At 54.0% G+C, this 20,261-nt stretch overlaps 8 protein-coding genes across 8 annotated transcripts; 5 read left to right on the forward strand and 3 right to left on the reverse strand.

Annotated features, from left to right (window-relative positions):
- Nucleotides 1-481: 481 nt before the first annotated feature.
- Nucleotides 482-2,352, forward strand: PG994_005848 (Pyruvate decarboxylase; the record flags this gene model as incomplete). The annotated part of the gene is made up of 3 exons (XM_066857257.1): nucleotides 482-677; nucleotides 739-1,981; nucleotides 2,049-2,352. 3 exons carry the CDS (start codon nucleotides 482-484, stop codon nucleotides 2,350-2,352), a joined length of 1,743 nt encoding a protein of 580 aa, XP_066716526.1.
- An 814-nt stretch (nucleotides 2,353-3,166) lies between these two features.
- On the reverse strand, nucleotides 3,167-4,150 carry PG994_005849 (phloretin hydrolase; the record flags this gene model as incomplete). The annotated part of the gene is made up of 2 exons (XM_066857258.1): nucleotides 3,167-3,970; nucleotides 4,031-4,150. The coding sequence occupies 2 exons, from the start codon at nucleotides 4,148-4,150 to the stop codon at nucleotides 3,167-3,169; spliced, it is 924 nt and encodes a 307-aa protein (XP_066716527.1).
- Nucleotides 4,151-4,863: 713 nt separating this feature from the next.
- On the reverse strand, nucleotides 4,864-5,576 carry PG994_005850 (FAD-linked sulfhydryl oxidase ALR; the record flags this gene model as incomplete). Its single annotated transcript, XM_066857259.1, has 2 exons — nucleotides 4,864-5,401; nucleotides 5,470-5,576. The coding sequence occupies 2 exons, from the start codon at nucleotides 5,574-5,576 to the stop codon at nucleotides 4,864-4,866; spliced, it is 645 nt and encodes a 214-aa protein (XP_066716528.1).
- Nucleotides 5,577-6,014: 438 nt separating this feature from the next.
- Nucleotides 6,015-6,875, forward strand: PG994_005851 (uncharacterized protein; the record flags this gene model as incomplete). The annotated part of the gene is made up of 2 exons (XM_066857260.1): nucleotides 6,015-6,240; nucleotides 6,304-6,875. The coding sequence occupies 2 exons, from the start codon at nucleotides 6,015-6,017 to the stop codon at nucleotides 6,873-6,875; spliced, it is 798 nt and encodes a 265-aa protein (XP_066716529.1).
- Nucleotides 6,876-8,196: 1,321 nt separating this feature from the next.
- Nucleotides 8,197-9,361, forward strand: PG994_005852 (oxidation resistance protein 1; the record flags this gene model as incomplete). The annotated part of the gene is made up of 2 exons (XM_066857261.1): nucleotides 8,197-8,745; nucleotides 8,849-9,361. 2 exons carry the CDS (start codon nucleotides 8,197-8,199, stop codon nucleotides 9,359-9,361), a joined length of 1,062 nt encoding a protein of 353 aa, XP_066716530.1.
- A 730-nt stretch (nucleotides 9,362-10,091) lies between these two features.
- PG994_005853 (coenzyme A transferase) lies at nucleotides 10,092-11,808 on the reverse strand (the record flags this gene model as incomplete). The annotated part of the gene is made up of 3 exons (XM_066857262.1): nucleotides 10,092-10,223; nucleotides 10,321-11,688; nucleotides 11,746-11,808. The coding sequence occupies 3 exons, from the start codon at nucleotides 11,806-11,808 to the stop codon at nucleotides 10,092-10,094; spliced, it is 1,563 nt and encodes a 520-aa protein (XP_066716531.1).
- A 976-nt stretch (nucleotides 11,809-12,784) lies between these two features.
- On the forward strand, nucleotides 12,785-15,236 carry PG994_005854 (U3 small nucleolar RNA-associated protein 25; the record flags this gene model as incomplete). Its single annotated transcript, XM_066857263.1, has 2 exons — nucleotides 12,785-13,003; nucleotides 13,059-15,236. 2 exons carry the CDS (start codon nucleotides 12,785-12,787, stop codon nucleotides 15,234-15,236), a joined length of 2,397 nt encoding a protein of 798 aa, XP_066716532.1.
- A 79-nt stretch (nucleotides 15,237-15,315) lies between these two features.
- Nucleotides 15,316-16,020, forward strand: PG994_005855 (uncharacterized protein; the record flags this gene model as incomplete). The annotated part of the gene is made up of 1 exon (XM_066857264.1): nucleotides 15,316-16,020. The coding sequence occupies one exon, from the start codon at nucleotides 15,316-15,318 to the stop codon at nucleotides 16,018-16,020; it is 705 nt and encodes a 234-aa protein (XP_066716533.1).
- Between the last annotated feature and the right edge of the window lie 4,241 nt (nucleotides 16,021-20,261).

Here is a 20,261-nt window from a genome sequence, read left to right on the forward strand (position 1 = left end):
GTGGGCTGATGGCCTCATGTCTAGACGACAATGCCGGCTCGCCACAGGCTCTGATTGGCCGGGTCCAGCGAATCATAGGAGGAAAAAAAAGTCCCAGAGCAGCTCCAGCAACGCATCGTAAGATCGATATCTGTTTTCTAGATTCGGCCTTTCTAGCTGCTGAAACAAGAAAATAGTATCATTATTCATCAAATTAGCAAAGGTCATTCGATCGCCCGTCCCTGTCCGACGTGTTTGTCTGCTGTTTTGTTCGTGACATTTCGGGACTCTATTCTGGACCCTTTTCCACCACGAAAGAAGTGGGACACACGAACAAGTGGTGGTGAGTCTTGAACTTGGTTTAAATAAACTGCCCCTCGCCGGCCGTCATAGAAGTCAGAAGCCCAAAAGGAACAAGTTCCAATCCAACAATCTCACTACCAACAATCGTTTCCCTTTCGATCCTTAGCAGCAGAAGCAGAAGCAGAAGCAAAGGGTCATCATGGCGTCGACAGTAGATATTCGTACCCAAAACCTCAAGAAGCCCGTTACCGTGGCTGAGTACCTCTTCAACCGTCTTCACCAGATGGGAGTCCGCTCCGTCCACGGTCTCCCCGGTGATTACAACTTGGTCGCCCTCGACTACCTCCCCTCGTGCAACCTCAACTGGGTTGGCAGCGTCAACGAGCTCAACGCCTGTAAGTGTCTTGGTCATGTTGCCTCATCATCCGAAGGGCCAACGACTAATACCTGATATAGCCTATGCCGCTGATGGTTACGCCCGTGTCAAGGGCATCTCCGCCCTGATCACCACCTTCGGTGTCGGTGAGCTCTCCGCCATCAACGGTATTGCCGGAGCCTACTCCGAGATGGTGCCCGTCGTCCACATTGTCGGATGCCCCAACACCGCCTCGCAGAAGAACGGCCTCATGCTGCACCACACCCTCGGCAACGGCGACTTCAACGTCTTCGCCGACATGAGCGCCCTGGTCTCGTGCGCCGTGGCCAAGCTCAACGACCCGGCCGAGATCGCCACCCAGATCGACCACACCCTGCGCGAGTGTTTCCTGCAGTCCCGCCCCGTCTACCTGATGCTGCCCACCGACATGATCGAGGCTAAGGTCGAGGGCGACCGCTTGACCCAGCCCATCGACCTGCGCGAGCCCGAGAACGACGCCGAGAAGGAGGACTACGTCGTCGAGGTCATGCTCCGCTACATCCAGGCCGCCAAGAACCCCGTCGTCCTCGCCGACGCCTGCGCCATCCGCCACCGCGTCGTGCCCGAGCTCGAGGCTTTCATCAACAAGACCCATCTGCCCACCTTCGTCACCCCCATGGGTAAGGGCGCCGTCAACGAGGAGCTCGACATGTTTGGCGGTGTCTACGTCGGCAACGCCTCACACCCCGAGGTTCAGGAGATGGTCGAGAGCTCCGACCTCGTCATCACCGTCGGTGGCCTCAAGTCCGACTTCAACACCGCCGGCTTCAGCTACCGCATGAGCCAGCTCAACACCATCGACCTGCACTCATACTCCTGCGGCGTCCGATACTCCGAGTACCCCGGCGTCAAGATGCGAGGTGTCCTCAAGAAGCTTACCGAGCGCATCGACCTTAACAACCTCAGCGTCCAGAAGGTCACCCAGTCCAAGTACCTCAAGGGCATCGAGCCCACGGCCAACGGCGCCGACGACGGTGTCATCACCCAGGAGTGGCTGTGGCCCCGTGTCTCCACCTTCCTCAAGCGCAACGATATCGTCGTTACCGAGACCGGTACCGCCAACTTCGGTATCTGGGACACCAAGTTCCCCGCTGGTGTTAGCGGCCTGAACCAGACCCTGTGGGGCTCCATCGGTTGGGCCGTCGGTGCCTGCCAGGGTGCCGCCCTCGCCAACAAGGACGGCGAGATGAACCGCCGTACCGTCCTCTTCGAGGGTGACGGATCCTTCCAGCTCACCGCCCAGGAGGTCACCACCATGATCCGCCACAACCTGGACATCATCCTGTAAGTCATCTTTTGCACAGCTTCCTCCCCCTTTTCCGTTCCTCTGCTAATATACAACCCCGTCCAGGTTCGTCATCTGCAACGACGGATACACCATCGAGCGTTTCATCCACGGCATGGACGCCGAGTACAACGACATTGTCAAGTGGGACTACCAGGGCACCGTCGACGTCTTCGGCGGCGCCAACAACCCCAACGTCAAGAAGTACGTGGTCAAGACCAAGAACGAGCTGTCGACCCTGATGAAGGACGAGGACTTCAACAACCGCAAGGGCCTGCGCTTCGTCGAGCTCTACATGCCCCGCGACGACGCTCCCAGGAGTCTGATCAGCACGGCCAACGCCGCTGCCGCCCGCAACGCCTCCAAATAAGTCGGAGACGGCGAACTAGGAAAAAAGGGAACGGGGGTTTTAACAAATTATACTGGGTCATTTCTTCCTCCAAACTAAAAAAGACATCGGTTTATATAGAAACGGCATCTTGGATAGAGAGGATGGCGTTTGGTAGACACTCTCCTATGAGTTTTTATGAGATTACGGACTTTTCTGCTTTCAAACATGGGTCTCCTTGCTGGTTTTGGTCGAACGTGATATGATTGCTTTTTCTTACTGTTCTTTCTTTTGTCGTGACAGGTGGTACCTGTCACCTCGGCAGCTGATGCTGGGCGGGGCTTGCGAGTTGATTCTATCTTGCCAATCAGGTTGTGTGTGGGTCAGCTAGGCTGTTATGAGTCAGTCAACGTTGCACTTCGCCTCTTATTGCTGATGAGATGATATTCTCGTTTGATATGGCCTTTTCCTCAATGATTGGTGGATGTTCCTCCAGGAGAAAGGCCACTCGTTGTATGTTGCGGTTGAGTATTGCCCGGCCGAGGCAACCAACTTCATGGTCTTGTTTGCTCAATATTCGGCCACTTAAACGGGTTTGAGTACACACTGGGTGTCAGCCACTTGCTCGTCTGATCTCAGATGCGAGCTCATCTCGTTGGCCGCGAATAGAATCGAGGTATGAAGTGATTCCAGCTGTAGCCTGGGGTGCCGAAGGACATCAAGCCGATGCGATCGGTTATACGTGTAACAAGTCTCTCTGTCGGCGCTATGTTGGAAGGAGCTGGGAGTGAGTCAACATTTCAACAAAAGGCCAAGGTTATTCTATTTGTCGATCTAAGTCTCTTGAATATGTAAACTAAGCCATTGCAAGTTCAAATACCCTGCGGTATATCCAATCATTTCTTTGATGAGCAACCGGGCCCAAACTCCAAGTATAGACCCGGCAGTATCCTCGCCAGGTTCGTGAACTCGATCTGATCATGCAAGAATTGCTCATACGCGATCTCCTCCCGGCCAACATCCGCTTGATGCCTAGCAACCCTCCGAGGCGGTCGAGCGGCATCTTCATTCCTGGCAGTTGCAAGTACACCTGGTGCCCCAGCCAGTACCGGCTGCGCAGCTCCAGCCCACCCTCCACCGCGCGCCAGAGATGTACGAACTCCCCGAGCTTGAGCGGAATATATGCGTCCCAGAGCACGGCGCAGACCGCGGCCACATATCCAGCATCCCGCAGTCCTTCCGGTGTCAGACCGGCACCAAAATGGTGGCGCGGATCATGCGGCTCGACGAACTGTATTCGGATCCTCTTGTGGTACGGGCCTATGAACTCGGTGACGCGGTGCGTCGAGCCGAGCCACTTCTCGCGGTGGCCGAGGTCGGCGCGGTGAAGCTGCCCGTTGCCCGCGAAGCTGGACCGGGCCTCGACATGGTTGTAGGGGTACCACAGGGCGTAGCGCTCGGGCTCGACCGAGTGCCACCAGAACCACCAGTCAATCATCTCCCCCGTGGCCGCGGGGAAGTGCGTCTTGGACGCGACGTACGCGGTGCCGTCGCTCAGAGCGCACCAGCCGTTCTCAGCCTCACCGTCCTCGAGATATCCAGGCTCCAAGAGCCGGGAGACATCCTCCAGGGGGAGGACCTGTTCAGGATGAGAGGCTTTCTGATGGCGGGGATAATGTCCGAGTATATGTACAGATCCTCATGGAAGTGTTTTGCGTACGGTTTCTGAGCCATTTGATCTTGCATACGCCGAAACTGCTGCAAGGTGGCTGGGGGGGTAGTACGTTACCGGGACTTTCCCCGGTAGTGGCAGGTCAGGGGTAGTATGTCGTTCCGCCATATTTGCAGTGGTGTTTCCAAACTCAAGTTGTCGGCACGCCTCCAGTATTCCATATGTACAACAGAAAAAAAGAAACCAGACAATTTTTCCTGGTTGATGTAGTTTACGAAGGAGAGGTTTTTGGGAGTCCTTGGTGGTCTGATACTTGATGTAATAAACTTTCGTCAGTGTCGTATTCGGGTCACGCGGTAGCTCTCGTCCAAACAAAAGCAATTCACACCGGCTTGAGCTGTGATCTGTGAACTATGTGTAAATCCGTTCGTTTGTCGAAGCTCTCGGCATTATAAATCATCTCAAGTGTCATGGCGAGTGACCTCGGATTTAGCCCGAATGTATCGCAATTGCCATTTCTGCCGAGGTCTGAATCGGTACTCCATGGATTTTCACAGACTTAGGGCCATACCGTCATGGCTCATGAACCGGGATAAGTCAACAGTGCCTAGAAGCCAGGGGATAATGCATTTCGCCCACCGCGGCTCTGTAGAAGTTTGTTGATATCTTATGTCTTCATGTTGTATATAGTTCCGCCTCTGTAAATGTCAATAATGGAGATTGCCAAATGTACATGCTGTGAGAGGGGAAATAAACCAATCCTTATACCTAACGCCCGTCTAATGCATTTGCTTTCCCGCGAAACCCGTATCTAATACACGTAAAAGGGTACCTCACAGCCGACCTCTAAGTTCTCCTTGCGCCTCGCCTCCTCTTGCTCTTTAATCGCACCGCCCATCCTTCCAGCCGTCGCGCCACCTCTCCTCCCAGCGCACGCAGTCGAAGGCCTGTTTGCCGAGCTTGCGGTTGACGGCGTTGTGGGCCTCGCACAGCCACTTGCCAAACTCGTCGCGGCTGCCGACGGGCATCTGCTGCCGGGCCATGTAGTGCTGGAAGTCCTCGGCGCACGACCAGCACGGGTACAGGCGCGCGAAGGCGCCCATGAAGCTGCGCAGGTCCCGCTGCTCGCTCGTCGACGGCGCTGACGGGTACGTCGCCGCGATCGAGTGCAGCAGCGTCCATGTCGACCTTCCCAGCTCCTCGACGTCCGGGGGGCAGTCGCTACGGCTCGGGACCGCCGCGGGCGTATGGAAGGAGGAGGTGCTGGCCGTTCCTGAGGAGGCGGGGCCGGCTCCAACACTGCCGGCCATCATGCCGGCCATCATGCCCGGTATTGCGCCGCTGCTCGATTTCTGGTGGGGTTTCGTTTGCTGCGAGACGAAGGCGGAGAAGGCCATCTTGGACGAGCAGGCACGGCAGCTATGAAATCGAGTCAGAAAAAAATGAGGCACGATATGAGTGACTCAGGGGAACCGGGAGCGGCTTACGGTTTGCCATCCTTGCCCAGGACGACACCTGGAGGCAACTTTTTGGGATCAATGCTTTCACCTGCGGACGAGTTTGCGCCGGTGGTCTCTGTTCCGTCTACCGCCATTTTCTTACAGCCTGGGCTCCTAAATCAAATAAAGAATTGAAAGCGCTACGCGGAAGGCAAGGTTGTGATAGTTAGGAACAAGAGAGAATACCGTATACGCAGAACGCGATGGTCGCTAATGCGAATTTGTCATCGGCGCCTGCTTCTAGAACGATTACAGTCCGTTCCTAGGAAAAGACCCCTGCCCCCTGCTAAGTTAAGCTCTTATCGATAAAACTTTCGGCTGCTGCCCCTCCATCCTGTCCAAATGCCGAGCTACGTCTGGTCTTATGCAGGTCCCAGACTCCCAGGGCCCGGAACAGAAAGCCGCCATCGCCTTTGCACTCTCCCGTGAATCCTGAGATACTTACATAGGTGTAATTTCCTATCGGGCAATTATGTCCGGAAAAGAACAGCGAAACCCGGTCTTGTTGCTCAAGACCAAATCAGGTCCCACTGATGCGTACCAGGAGCTCTTCTCTACCCCGCGGGGAGGGCTTCGATTTCGAACCCACCTTTGTCCCCGTGCTACAGCACCAATTCGAAGAGGATGGCTTGAAGGTTGTCAGGGAGCTTCTGCAGAACAGGAAAATCAACAAGAGCAATGATGCATCTTTTGGCGGCCTGATCTTTACCTCACAGAGAGCAGTCGAGGCTTTCGGCAAGCTTGTGGGAGAGGGGCAAGGTTGGTTTCCTCGTCAAGGGCTATAAGCCCAACAACATAACATGTAGCTTACTTGAGTTTTAGGGGATGAGTCCTGGCCTCACTTACAAGATGTGCCGCTCTATAGCGTTGGGCCTGCGACGACCCGGGCGTTAAAGGCTATCCGCCAATCGCCTCCCTTGCAGATCTTTGGCGAACATACCGGGAACGGTGATGCCCTTGCTCATTTCATCCTGGAGCATTACGGCGAGTGTTATTCGGATCGGCCCACGAAACCGCCTTTGCTGTTCCTTGTTGGCGAGCAGCGACGAGACATCATCCCTAAGACGTTGATGGACCCTGCATTGGCTGCCGACAAGCGAATAGACGTTACCGAGACTGTGGTCTATGGTACTGGAGTCATGGAGTCCTTCCCCAAGGACTTCAAGGAGGTACTGCGGCAGACGTCGGATCGCCCGATACGATGGGTTGTGGTGTTCTCACCCACAGGGTGTGATAGCATGCTTCGAGGGCTTGACATGCTCGGCGAAGGAGGACAGGTAGGGGACCTGCCTCAGGCAGAGGTCTACGTTTATCGCTACAATTGGCCCTACGACGAGGGACTATCTAAAGCGGACGTTTGGGTACGAGCCCGATGTTTGTGCGGAGAAGCCTAGCCCCGAGGGCGTACGGGAGGGTATTACTAGATTTAATGCGCAGTCAAGTTGAAGACTTTAAATAAGGAAGCCGTGATAGTTCCAATGTACATATCCCTTTACGCGCCAAGCAGGGCAGAGAGAGTCCTATTCAGGATCTCGGCATTCTCATAGAATAACTGGAACCCGCGCTCAACGCTTTGCCTGTAGTCCCGCCAGGTGCATCATAACGCCTAGTTCAGCCATATGGACTATATCAAAGGTATTAAAACAGTGGTTTTTTTTTATCAATGTTTTGAACTGGTTTTTTGGTGGGTTTAGAGAACGAAAAGAGTTCTGGCTGGCGAAGTATACTACGATTTCGAGTTCCAGAATAAACAAGTACTTGCAGAAGGCGTTCTGATTACTTTGGGTGAGGGCAGTAGGGAGGCTCAAGTATGAGAAGTCAGGTATTATGCGCAATGACGGTGTATCCAGGGATTCAACGCTCTTAACGCATTGCATGTCTCGGTTTCAGAAACCAAGTCATTCATTCCATGGGTATCTATGTTAAGTAATGGAAGTTCAAACATGGCATGTTGTCTTCGGGGACTAGGAGTAGGTATTGACTAACAGACAGTCATCCTTACTGAGCTTTGATACCGTCCACTACCACATTCAGCATATGGTCTAGCTATGATCACATCCACTCACCGGCGATTACGTAGCCCTTGTTAATTGTAGACCCATGCGCGGTGAGTAAAGCAGCCAGGCGAATTGAACAGGCTCAATTCCCGTTTCTCTCTGTACAACTCTGGTTCCAATTGCCAACTTGTTTACCCCTCTCAAAGGATAACGGCGCATTGATACAAACATTATTGCATTGCTTTATTATTTAGTTTGGGGCTGCCTGCCTTTTGGGACACGTTCACTAATCCGCCGGTCTGAAAACAATCTCGTTGCCTGGCAAGGCTGGCCGTCAGTGAAGACCGACCACAACGCGACCCGGCGTCAACTACCACATTCCTTGCATGGCTTGGATATAACCTCGTCAGATCATCGTCGCCCACCTTCAGCTGGCTTAATAGCTTTCAGAGAAGCTCCGCCGTACCTGCATCTCCGCAGCCTAGAGTTACATAGGTAGCGACCACAGCCATCTCCAACTCGGAAAACCTACACCACGCACTGGGCGCGCATGTAAATAAAGGATTCTTTCTCCCTTGAGCACTGCCTGAGAACAAGGTACCCCCAAGCTGGCCTGTCCTATATTGAGGTCCATCTTGCGACAATCCAGGGCTGGGACGAGAACGATTAGCTTTTAGGTATCATTATCGACCGCTGGTTTTACAGCGCTCACGCGACCATGAACCGTCCACAAGCACGACCGGCCCCGCTCCCCGAAGAAAGCCTGATCGACCTCTCGCCGCCATCCTCCGGCATCACCACACCCAAGTCCCCGTCCGCCTCCAGCAACTACGGCCTCAGCTCCGCCATATCGGGCTTATGGCGCCGCATTTCCTCAGCCGACCCGCACGCTTTCCAGCAACCACAGCACGCGGCCACGTTTCCGCAAACGGCGCAGCACGGCGGCGGCGACGGCATCCACGACCCCTTCACCCCGATGCGGTCGCCGCACCGCCAGGCGTCGCCTAGAGGGCTGCCGAGCCTCGAGCCGCTCAACCTGACGGGCTATGCCGACGACACGCCGGCGGAGGAGCGGCTGCTGAGCCGCGGCATCGCCGAGGAGATCCGCACATTCCTGCCCGAGCGGCTCAAGATTGGCGAGGACTGGAGCCTCGTGTATAGCCTGTATCAGCACGGGAGCTCCTTGTCGACGTTATATAAGCTGTGCGACGACTTTCGTGGGAGGAGGGTAGGCTTCGTGCTTGTGGTACGCGACGGGAGTGAAGGAGTAAGTCACCATTCACACACATGGGGCATCATAACAATCAGTAGTAGCACTCTGGGAGAGGAAATGGACAACGATCGATGACTAACTCCAATAATCGCGACAGACTTTCGGCGCATACCTCACCGAAGCACCCCATCCCGCATCCTCCTACTTCGGTACCGGCGAGTGCTTCCTCTGGCGAGCCTCGGTCCACGTTCCGCTCCCGCCTCCGCCATCCGCCGACACCACCGACCTCCTCGGCACACGCTCTACCACCATCGCCGACGCATCCGTAGAGGAGATCGCGAACGGGCACCACCTCGCGCCCGGCGCCACCGACCCCAGCACCAACAAGCTGCCGTCGCCCACGGTGTCGTCGGCGGCGGCCCAGCAGCAGCACTCGATCCGGTTCCAGAACTTCGCCTACACGGGCGCCAACGACTACTGCATGTTCTGCGAGACCAAGTTCCTCTCGGTGGGCGGCGGGCAGGGCGCCAACTTCGGACTCTGGCTCGACGACGGCTTCAGCCGCGGCCACAGCGGGCCCTGCGACACCTTTGGCAACACGCCCCTGAGCGACGAGGGCATCAAGTTCGACATCTTGGGCGTCGAGCTCTGGGTCGTGGGGGCCGGCTGAGTTCCTCCCGATCCGACGGGATCATACTCTCAAAAGACAAATAAAAATTAAATAAAACAACCGCGGTGAGGGGGAACGCCGAAAGGTAAGTGAAATTAAACTGGTCTAGAAGACCAAGGAATAAGAGAGTTGGCTACCAATAGATGGAACATGTCTCTTTACCGCATGGGACTAGGCAGGCACTGATGGCCAATATGCTAGTCCTTGACGAGAGGGAGAAGGATTCAAGAGTAAGGGGAGAGGAAAGCAGCAGGCCTAGCTAGAGCCGCATTCCATATGGGAGACCGAGATCAAAGCATTTTGTAATGAGCGACGATATGATACCACAAGGCTTGATAGCGAGCAATGAACAGATCGACAAGACCTAGGTCGAGTCTAATACATACATGAGATTATTGGATTGCTGCAAGAATTAGTTCACTGATGTAGCAACATTCAGTGGAAAGGAGACAGACACATGGACTACGTTGAAGTATCAATACTTGCAGTGACCCGACTGATGGCTTTTGGACACATTAAATGGCATGAATGATCTTGATATCTCTGTAAACATCAAACGCTACATTGGTAATCAACCTCACTCTCGCTCCCACATCCTGCTAAAGTATGCATATCTCGGCATTGCTCATCTTACCTCATCAGACCCATACCCGTTCTCTCTTTGCTTGGGGATCTTACTATATACAACCAAATGTCCAACACATCGAATACTGTCCTGCCATGTTTACTTTTACAGCATAGGCTTCAGGTCATCAGCAACAGTGAAGGGTGCTTCCGTCTTGGCCTTAATCTCATCCACCGTCACGCCGTCCGCAATCTCAATGAGGGTCAGGCCGTGAGCGAAGTCAACATCAAACACACCCTGTCAAAAGGTTAGCCGGTCTGAACAGAAATCTGATGTTGTGGTCCATTTGGGATGCCACTGCGGTGTATGGAGTAGAGGGCCAGAAAAAACTTACAAGCTCAGTGATAATACGCGATACGCAAGCACGGCCAGTCAGAGGGAAGGCGCACTGCTTGACGATCTTGGGCGTACCCTTCTTGTCCGTGTGCTCCATGGTGACAACAACCTTGGTGGCGCTGGGGTTGGAGACGAGGTCCATGGCGCCGCCGAAGCCCTTGACCTTGCCGGGCAACATCCAGTTGGCGAGGTCGCCGGTGCCACTGACCTGCATGGCGCCGAGGATGGTGAGGTTGATGCGACCGCTGCGGATCATGCCGAAGCTCTCCTCCGAGCCAAAGACGGCGGCGCCGGGCTTCAGCGTCACCGTCTCCTTGCCGGCGTTGATGAGGTCGGCGTCCTCCTTGCCCTTCTGCGGGTACGGGCCCAAACCGAGGATGCCGTTTTCCGACTGCAGCTGGACCTCGACCTCGGGCCCGACGAAGCTGGGCGCCAGCATGGGCATGCCGATGCCCAGGTTGGCGTACATGCCGTTCTGGAACTCCTTGGCGGCGCGGCGCACGATGCGCTCGCGCTTGGCCGCCGTGTCGCCGGAGCCCAGCGCCTTCTTAGCGTCCGGGTCGCTCTCGTCCTTGGCCCAGGTGTACTTCTCGATGTTCTTCTCCGTCGTGCTCTGGATGACGCGCTTAACGTAGATGCCGGGCAGGTTTACGGCCTCAGGCGGGATCTCGCCGGGCTCGACGATGTGCTCGGCCTCGACGATGGTCATCTTGGCGTTGCGGCCCATGGCGCCGTTGAAGTTGTTGGCGGCGAGGCGGAACTGCACGTTGCCGAGCTTGTCGGCCTTGTAGGCCTTGACGAAGGCGTAGTCGCCGGCGATGCTCTCCTCCAGCAGGTACGACTTGCCGTTGAATACTTTCACGTCCTTGGGGTACGAGTACTGATCCGGCGTGCCGTCGGGCTTGTTCTTGAGGGGCAGGTCGCCCGTCTGCACGACGGTGCCGAAGGCGGCGGGCGTGTAGAAGGCCGGGATGCCCTTGCCGCCGGCGGCGCAGCGCTCGGCCAGCGTGCCCTGCGGGGTGAGCTCGAGCTCGACCTGGCCCGTCAGGTACATGGACTCGAAGGTCTTGTTCTCGCCGATGTAGCTGGCCACCATCTTCTTAATCTGCTTCGACTTGAGCAGCTGGCCGAGGCCGGAGGCGTCGGTGCCGGCGTTGTTGGAGACGGCCGTCAGGCCGGTGATCTCGGGCTTCGCGAGGACCTCGTTGATCAGCGTGTCGGGCACGCCGCACAGGCCGAACCCGCCACACAGCAGCGTCGTGTTGGGCTTCATGTCCTTCAGGGCCTCGGTGGCGGACGGGTAGACCTTGTTGATCTCGGCTCGGCGGGCTGAGGCCGAGAAGGCTTTGGCGAGGACGAGAGCATGCTGCGACAGAATTGGCGTGTCAATTGAGACTCAGACCTCAAATGACCATCAGATTACATACGTTAGAGCCGTACTTGAATACGCTCGCAGCGTCCTCATACGCAGAGCTGCTGAGGGCATTTTGGCGGCTCACTACGGCTATGTGCGGCGGGTAAGTGGGTGTTGAGGAAATGGCAAGGCGAGTGACGTCGCACTACTGGTGGTATATCATATACCGATAGCTTGAACAGCGATTGGAGCAATGATACATAAACCGAGATGTTGCAGAATTCCTTTCAATCACGAAAAGGGTTTCGCACAATTGGCGCACAAATAGAAGAGATTCCGGGGAAAAAGCTGCGACCGAAACATTCATTGGATTGCAACACCAGCAGCGTGTAAATATTGAGCCTTCCAAAAGTCGGGACCCCATGTCGCCTGCAAATGCACTCCGCGCTCGGGAGCATCAACGCGCGAAGCTATCCGCTTGGAATGGGGACCCGGAAAGCCTGCTCGGCATTGGGAATGGTAGGGTAAAGGATGACCCTCAGCTACCCGACCTTGGCCCTTGTCCAGAGCTGATGGAAGCTTTCCGAGGCTAATTCCGAAACTATCCCCGCGTACCTTTTCTTGCCGACGGAAAGTGGGTGGGAAGCATTGGATCGCTGATGCTGGACGCAAGATGGCATCGCCATTATGGTCTAATCTATTGGCACAAGGTGATCGAGAGCCAGCGACATTCGCAAGCTTTGGTTTTTGGGCTCTCGGAAACAGAACCTGGATTCGATGGTTGAATGGGCATTACCAGCTCCCTTGCTTGAACGACTTTTAGCGGATGACCGTTTAACCGTGAGTCCATCTCCAACTCTCAACCCTCACTTTGCAGCTCGCCAAAGCTGTTGCGCGATAGCCACATAGGCGGGGTGATATTCTAAGCTAAGCCACACAAATAAACTCATTGGGACAAACCAGGACAGCCTTTTTATCGATAAGCGATAAGATCGCCGTACTCAAAAAAAGTTCAGGCAAGCAAAGACGATCTCGCAGGTAGATGCGCGCCGAAAAGAGCTAACGATATTGCTGCCGGTGAAGAAGCAATCTTCAGCAAAGCACCATCATGGAGAACAGTTCAGCAAAACGGCGCAAGCTCGGCAATGGGCCTTTTGTGCCAGTTGGGACTTCCAGCACACCTGCAGCCAGTGCTTTTGCAGATGCGACCGAGGAGTTGCTCCTTGATGTCCAGCAGGATTATGCAAAGCCATTTGAAGGTGTCGATGACATCCTCCGCCAATTCAAGAATACAATTGAAGCCCTGGAGACCCAGGAACCTGCTCTTGTACGTTTCATGAGCCCTTCACATAGGCATTTTCACCTACTAACACTCCCATCAGATCTCTGATGCCACCGCGAAGTTCGAAAAGGCGTCCGGTATACGGGTTCCGTACCCCAATCCACGACCAGCTAAAGACTCTCCTTACAAACTCGCATTCGCAAAGCCGGCCCAGGTCAACGTTGTGGGAAGCTATGTCACCAGAACCATGATCAGAATCCAGGCTGCCCACGCCATCGATATGATTATTGTCATGCCTGCAGATCTCTTCCAAGACAAGGATTTCCGAGATCTCCGGTACTTTTATAAGCGATCTTTCTACCTCGCATGGATATGTGCCGGCCTCAAGAAGCAATTCAAGGAGTCTATGGAACTCAACTTTCAGTTCCTCCATGGGAACGAGTTACTACCAGTCCTGGTGGCCCAGCCAACGAAAGCCAGCCGAAAGTACGCAATTCGCATTATACCGTGTGCACCCGAAAACCTATTCCCGGCCTCGAAGCTGTGGCCAACAAGCAACTCAGTGCGCCGAAACGGCAATGACTCGAAGGAGGCACTGGCACCTACCCCTTTCTACAATGCAACACTAAAAGCGGAGGGCCTGTATCAATCGTATCTACGGTTATTGACCAGCACTGGCAAGACTTGCCCGGGGTTCAAGGACGCCTGCATCTTAGGTAGGGTCTGGTTGCAGCAGCGAGGCTTCGGCTCTGATATATCCCAAGGCGGCTTTGGATCGTTCGAATTTTCGGTGCTCATTGCCCTGCTCTTATCCGGCGGAGGCCGCAAGGGAGAACCGCTTCTAGCTAAATCTTTGGGAAGCTCACAGATGATCAAGGCCGTCATTCAATACCTTGCCAACACCAATTTCCAGAAGAAACCGGCAGTCTTTGGCACGCACCCATCCGATGCAGATGCGATGCGGCAGGATGGACCGGTACTGTACGATGCGATGAGGAACCTGAACCTTCTCTGGAAAATGTTACCGTGGTCGGCAAATCTGTTGCAGCAGTTCGCTAAATGGTCTCTTGCTGGGTTGAAAGACAATTCTCTGGACCAATTCGACCCATTGTTCATCATCAAAGTCCACGACAAGGCACAGATATATGATTTACAGGCTAATGTGAACTTACCATCAGCTACCCAGACATTCCAGTCCCAAGACTGTCGCGGACGCACTTGGAATTTCAGTGAGAAATTATATCAGGTTTTGAAGAAGGCCTTGGGCGAAAGGGCGTCCTTGATCAGCATCTACATGCCCAACGTGGACAGCTGGGCCGTATCTGCAGTTCCCACAGTGGCTCAGTCAGGAAATGTAGCGGTTGGCGTCATCTACGACCCAACAAGCGCTTTTAGACGAATGGACCTTGGGCCAGAGGCCGAACAAAAAAAGGAGGCTACTAAGTACCAGGAGTTCTGGGGCGAGAAATCGGAGCTCCGCCGTTTCCAAGATGGCAGCATCCGTGAATGCATCGAATGGGCTAAGGAGTCATCTGCCAGCATCCCCAAGCAAATCATTCGATATATTACTCAGTTACATTTTGGTCTGGGTGATCAGAGTGTCTCATTATATGGAGCCGAAGCAAGCATTTCGCCTTCAGACACACAGTATTTCGAAGCGGCAAAAGAGTCTTTCCGAACATTGGAGCATGATCTTCGCGAACTGCAAGATTTGCCGCTTCACATCAATCAGATTGCCGGCATAGGTCCGGAGCTGAGGTATGCCTCTTTAAGGCTCCCTACTACAGACAAGCCTATTCAGCCCATGGAGGTAGTCATCTCTTTTGAGGCATCTGGAAAATGGACGGACAACCTGGCTGCCAACCAGAGACTCAAGATTGCCTTCCTACTAAAGATTGGGTCGTCACTCGAAGAATCCAAAGAAGAAATCAAGACACATTTGGGACTGGACCAAGCAGCACAAGATACCCATAATCTTGCTTTCCTCGATGTTGTGTATGAGGACGGGTTTGCCTTCCGCCTCCGAGTGCGCAGCGATGCGGAAGAAAGGGATCTTGAGATGCAGAGTCGCAACCAGCAACTGGATCGCCACGTCCAGGCCGAGGCAGCCAGCTCTCTCGCCATCATCAGACGACTATACACGAGCCTGCCGCTGCATACCCAGACTGTCTCATCCTGGTGTACACGGTTACCACCTTTATCTCCTGCGATCCGGTTCACTAAGCAGTGGTTTGCCTACCACAAGCTCGCTTCGCATCTGAACGAGGGAGCTCATTGAGTTGCTGGTGCTTCAAGCATTTCTCAAACCTTTCCCCTGGAGAACCCCTACAAGTGCTTTCACTGGGTTTCTGCGAACGATGCATCTCATTTCACGGTGGGACTGGCCCGAAGAACCATTGGTCGTTGACCACTCAGATTCTATGACGGCTGAGGAACGTTCCGCTATCTTTGCACGGTTCAAAGAGTGCCGCAAGCTCGACCCTCGCTTCAACCGAACTGTTCTCTTCGTTGCCGAATCTCACGATACTAGCGGTACTACGTATACACGTGACGGACCGTCTCGTGTTGTCGCCAATCAAATGGTCAAGCTTGCCAGATCAGTCTGCGAGCTCGTGCGCGCCAATGGCGATCTGAAACTGCTCCTCCAGCCATCGCTAAAGCATTACGACGTTGTGATCACGCTCAGCCCGAAGGCCCTCAAGACCATTACACGCGAGCACGGGGCCTCGAAACAATCACACTTCAAGAACCTGGGTGAGCGGAGCCACTCGACGGCAGTATTGCCACTAGCAGAGCCTCCTGTCAAGGTACTGCTGCAACAGCTGCAGGCGCAATACTCGACGGCCTTGGTCTTCTTCCACGGTGGACAGGATGACCATATCATCACCGCCCTGTGGAACCCCGAGCTGGACCAGAGGACGCGCAAGGTCGAGATGCCTGCCTCTTTCAAGCCCACAGGAAACGGGGATACCCTGGAGGTCGATAGGGTCTCGATTCTGGCGGAAATTGCCAGGATAGGCGGGGATATGATAGAGAAAATCAAGGTAAAGGGGGCGACTTGAGGAGGGTGTGTGGGTGGTTTATGAGGAAAAGGAAGCAAGCCGCCGAGGGGCCTCGGCTTGTACGGATTACTGCGAGATACCCTACAAGATACAAGATCTATATTAAAGAATAGGGATGTACGATCCTGTGGATGTTGGCTTTATTGGATCATTTTTACAATCGAGAATATGAAGTTCTCGGTGCTCACGATGTGTCTACGACTCGTATCTATCCATAATATGGCTCACTCTGACCTTTATTTATGTGTAACCTCCTGTCCTCAGTGCCATTCCTGGCGAACGTTTCATTCCCATGTGTGACTTAGAGTGCTCTTCTATCAAATCTGGTTGAAGGCGAAAAGAAGGCCAAAAAGCAAAGCTGATCACCTCGGTTGACTCGTCGCCCCTTACAACCCTCCTGTTTGAATTAGTGCACACAGAAAAAGGAGAAAGGAGGTTCCTTGATTGCCCAGTACCAAGGGCCAGATCTGGCAAGTGGCCATGGATTCCCACACTCTTGTCGGCCTTTCCTTTCTTCTTTGCTCGTTTCTTCTCTTCCCTCTCCTTCTCTCTGACCCACCTTCAATCAGTCCGTCAGCCAGCCAATGGGTATTTCGTACAGATTCTGTCCCCTTGTTCGTCGCCATCTTGCTCTCTCCCGATCATCCTGTCTACGCTTCATCTTGGAGATCTTAGGTTTGGGGGGAACGATCAGATGCTACAGTATCATCACGGATGGCGCGCTCGGGTATGGGTTTGAGGCCAGGAACCAAAGTCTAACTTGGGGCTGGCTCGAACTTTTTTACTACTCGGTAGGTTTGCCAGGTTACTTGGTGTTTCCCTCCATCCATGTAGTTTGGTTTCTGGTTACATCGCGCCATGACTTGTTTATTTGCTCTTGTTTACGGAGTACTCAGCCTCACACTCTGACGGAGAGTGGAATCAGTGGATAAAGGAGGCATCCCTCAGTCACCCCAGATCCACCACTCACTGCCTTGCAGCGGACAGCGGACAGCAGCAGACCTTCGCTGGCCGGGAGACTCGGTACAGCTAGGCGCATAGTGACGATGCAATGTCGCACTTGTAAACAGGCACACATGCAGGTATTGCCCACTCGGGGACTTGGCGGACGTGGTAGCCCTAGCTCCAGATCCTTCATTGAAGCTGCAATCCACCTGTGTCTGTGTGTCGTACCATCAGGGAGCAGGATGCAGATGCTTTCCGGCGGCTCACATTTCTTTTTCTGCACGTGCATATCCTCCTGTACTGTAAAGGGCAGGGCCGCAGCAGTTGCTGCATTTCCGGATCGACTGCGGAATGACGAGGCGCATGCAAGCAGGGGGTGATGATCCTTTCGGTGCATGCCTTTCGAAGCTGGCCAAAACTCGGCATCAACTCGACAGGGCCGATACACCCGCAATTAAGAGGTCGATCATTGGGCTGCGCACCCTGAAGAAGGCCATTCTTGGGGCTCTCCGGCCGGTATTTGATGTTGGGCATCAGAAGCCGAGAAGTAATCTGCTCTTGGTCACGAACTGCACGTTCGACTAAGAATAGTGATACGGTGCTAATCAGTAGCGGCCGGTGAGGGACCTGAAACTGATCTCCTCGAGGCTGGGTAACCTCGGCGCTTTGACCAGAACGGGATTAAGGTTGCGACTGTCGCATTCACGTTTGTCGCCTCGACAGGATCATCCCGGCTTCCATGGACGCTCCAGAAACAGCTTGGGTTTGCGGAACTGTTTGCTTGCGTGTGTTATCTCGTGGTCGTTTGCAGCAGTGCAGCGCATGCATGAAGAAGGAGATGACGAGTGGTCGTGGGTTTCAACACTTGTAACTCACGTGAGACGCCAACCAGATAACACACGAGGTCGGTACAGTTGCCAAAAACATACGGTGGTTGAGATTGGCATCGATCTCGCGAATCTTGCATGTCCGGTTCCAAGATCTGTGTCATCGCGAGATACAACAACAATAAAAGCATGGTAAACTCCCGGTATTTGTAATAATAGTTCAGGGAGTTTCTAGACTCTATTATTTACGGCATAGCAATTGCCCTGTGGTGTGGTGCACATGCAGTACGATACGAGTAATTGCTTCGTTAACCTCGTCTGCAAGGCCTCATCTGCCAGACGCCTTGCCCACTACAAGCCATCCGATGAGGACCCCAAAAACCTTACTTTCTCACTAGCAGCACATTAGTCACAACCGCGACGAGTTGCCCTTCCCTGTTTCCCCGTTGAGAGTTTGACTTCCAGGCGTGCTGGTGCGGGATCTCATAGCAGATCAACCTGGAAAAAGAAGAACCTTGAAGTCGATTTAAACAATTTGTGGGCTACACACTACACTCTCTCTCTTCCAAGCGAATATGTCATTGAAGAGAGGGGGTCTGCCTGCTATCTCTTCGTCACCAACAAGTACATAGGTATGTAGCCAAGCTCTCAAAGATTACTACATATGGCAGTTCGCCCTACCCCGGTTTCGTTTACAGCCTCGGCTCGTGGAATCCTGGTAACGAACGTCAAAAAATAGTAGCAGCAGCAGCAGCGTCATCATCGTCCCCGAAGGATATTTGTCACGATATGGAGCAAGCCAGAAACCAAGCTCTCCGTTGATGCTTACTCGTCGGTCGAATGCTATCAGGGCAGGCCTGAGTCGCTGGTGCATGTCAACAGAGACACAGACCTCCAAGGTAGGTGGAAATTGGTACTGGTCCCCGAGATGAAAGGGCAGCAGCCTAGACGAATCGCACTGCCCAGGCTACCCATGAGACAAAGAGGGACCTATGTAGTAGGTGTCGACTATCGCGGTGGCGCATGCCGTTCTCCTTGCGCGGCCAACCGTTCGAATTGGCTTCGGGTGCGACGTGGGGGGACGCAGCACTCTTTGAGATTTGTGCGACTGTGTACGACAAGATCGAAGGCAAGATATCGCCATGAACGCAGGGAAACAGGGTTAGTGGCACACCATATTGTACGTAGTATTTACGGCTACACTTTAATCAGGGTCGTCGATGGATCTCACGGTATCTCCCGCTTCACTAAACTTTGAATCGTCGAATAATGTTGAGGCCATGTTCGATATATAAAAAGGGCGCACGTTATGGTATCAATAGTTCGGCGCTGCCGGCGGGATCTGGCGGTTGTTCATTGGTCATGCTGCGAGGACTTGTCAAACTGACGGCAGCGACCGATGTAACCCTACCCTCATGCCATCCCACCAAGGACCAAAAAGCACTCGTACGAATCGCGATATGGCGGCAGAAAAGACTGGGCATGCCGGGGATGCGATCCTCTTGCTCCTGTGCCATTGATTCGGCAGTCGATGGTCCAGCCCCTTTCGCCCCGCTCGCCGTCATACCAAAGCAGCTTGGCAGTCGACTACAGGTGGACTACCCCTGACACCAATGCACACCAAAAGCAGCTTGGCAGTCGACTACAGGTGGACTACCCCTGACACCAATGCACACACCTAACACACACACATCATCAAAGCGTTCCTGATCACAGACTTTCTCTCCTCTCTTTCCCTGCTACTGAGTCCTGACAGTTCATGGAGCTCACGCTAGGTTCCGTTTGGTTTGGCTTGATCGGGTCCACTTGAAGAGCCCCACTGCTAACCTAGCCTTGGGCGTTTCCTTGTGTGTGAATGGATGGAGACGGGCTGCTGGGAGACGGATGTTTACGGGCAGAACCATGTATGTAGTATTGAGTATTTTGAAAGATATTTCTTTCCTCGACCAATAGATAGTATGTACATATGTAGTAGAAAGTCCAACAAAATTGGGGACCATGCCGACCCATCATACTATTGGAAATGTACCTGTGCGTTGCCAGCCCCGGCGCCGACTTGAACTGGCAGAAAACTGGCAGGACTACTGGGAGGACGCCGGTGTCTTCCGAAACTCTACTAACCTAGTCCTTCCACTCTTCGAGGGCCGAGTCCATCTGTCAGTGCTTTCTTCTTACCTTTCAGGAACTGGGCTGATGGGCAGCCTATGTTTCGGCTAGGGCAAATCATCACTAGACCCCGCCGAGCAACAATATGCAACTCAGTCACTCTCCACCCTTTTATCTCCTCTAGACGGTGATCGTGCAGTCCAGAGTTCCCGATCCGGTGGCGCGGGCGCCTCCCGAATCAAAAGACAGCCTTGGCGGGGGTGGGGGAGGGGGGGTTCCATCTTGTCATCCTGGAAATGCGGCTTTGCCTTACTGGCGTTCTGCGTGCAGAGAAACGCTTCTCAAACTGAATACCTGCCCATT

Source organism: Apiospora phragmitis, assembly GCF_038363925.1.
Source record: "Apiospora phragmitis strain CBS 135458 chromosome Unknown utg000006l:1.0-5683423.0:1.0-5690449.0, whole genome shotgun sequence".
In the NCBI taxonomy this organism is placed as follows: domain Eukaryota; kingdom Fungi; phylum Ascomycota; class Sordariomycetes; order Amphisphaeriales; family Apiosporaceae; genus Apiospora; species Apiospora phragmitis.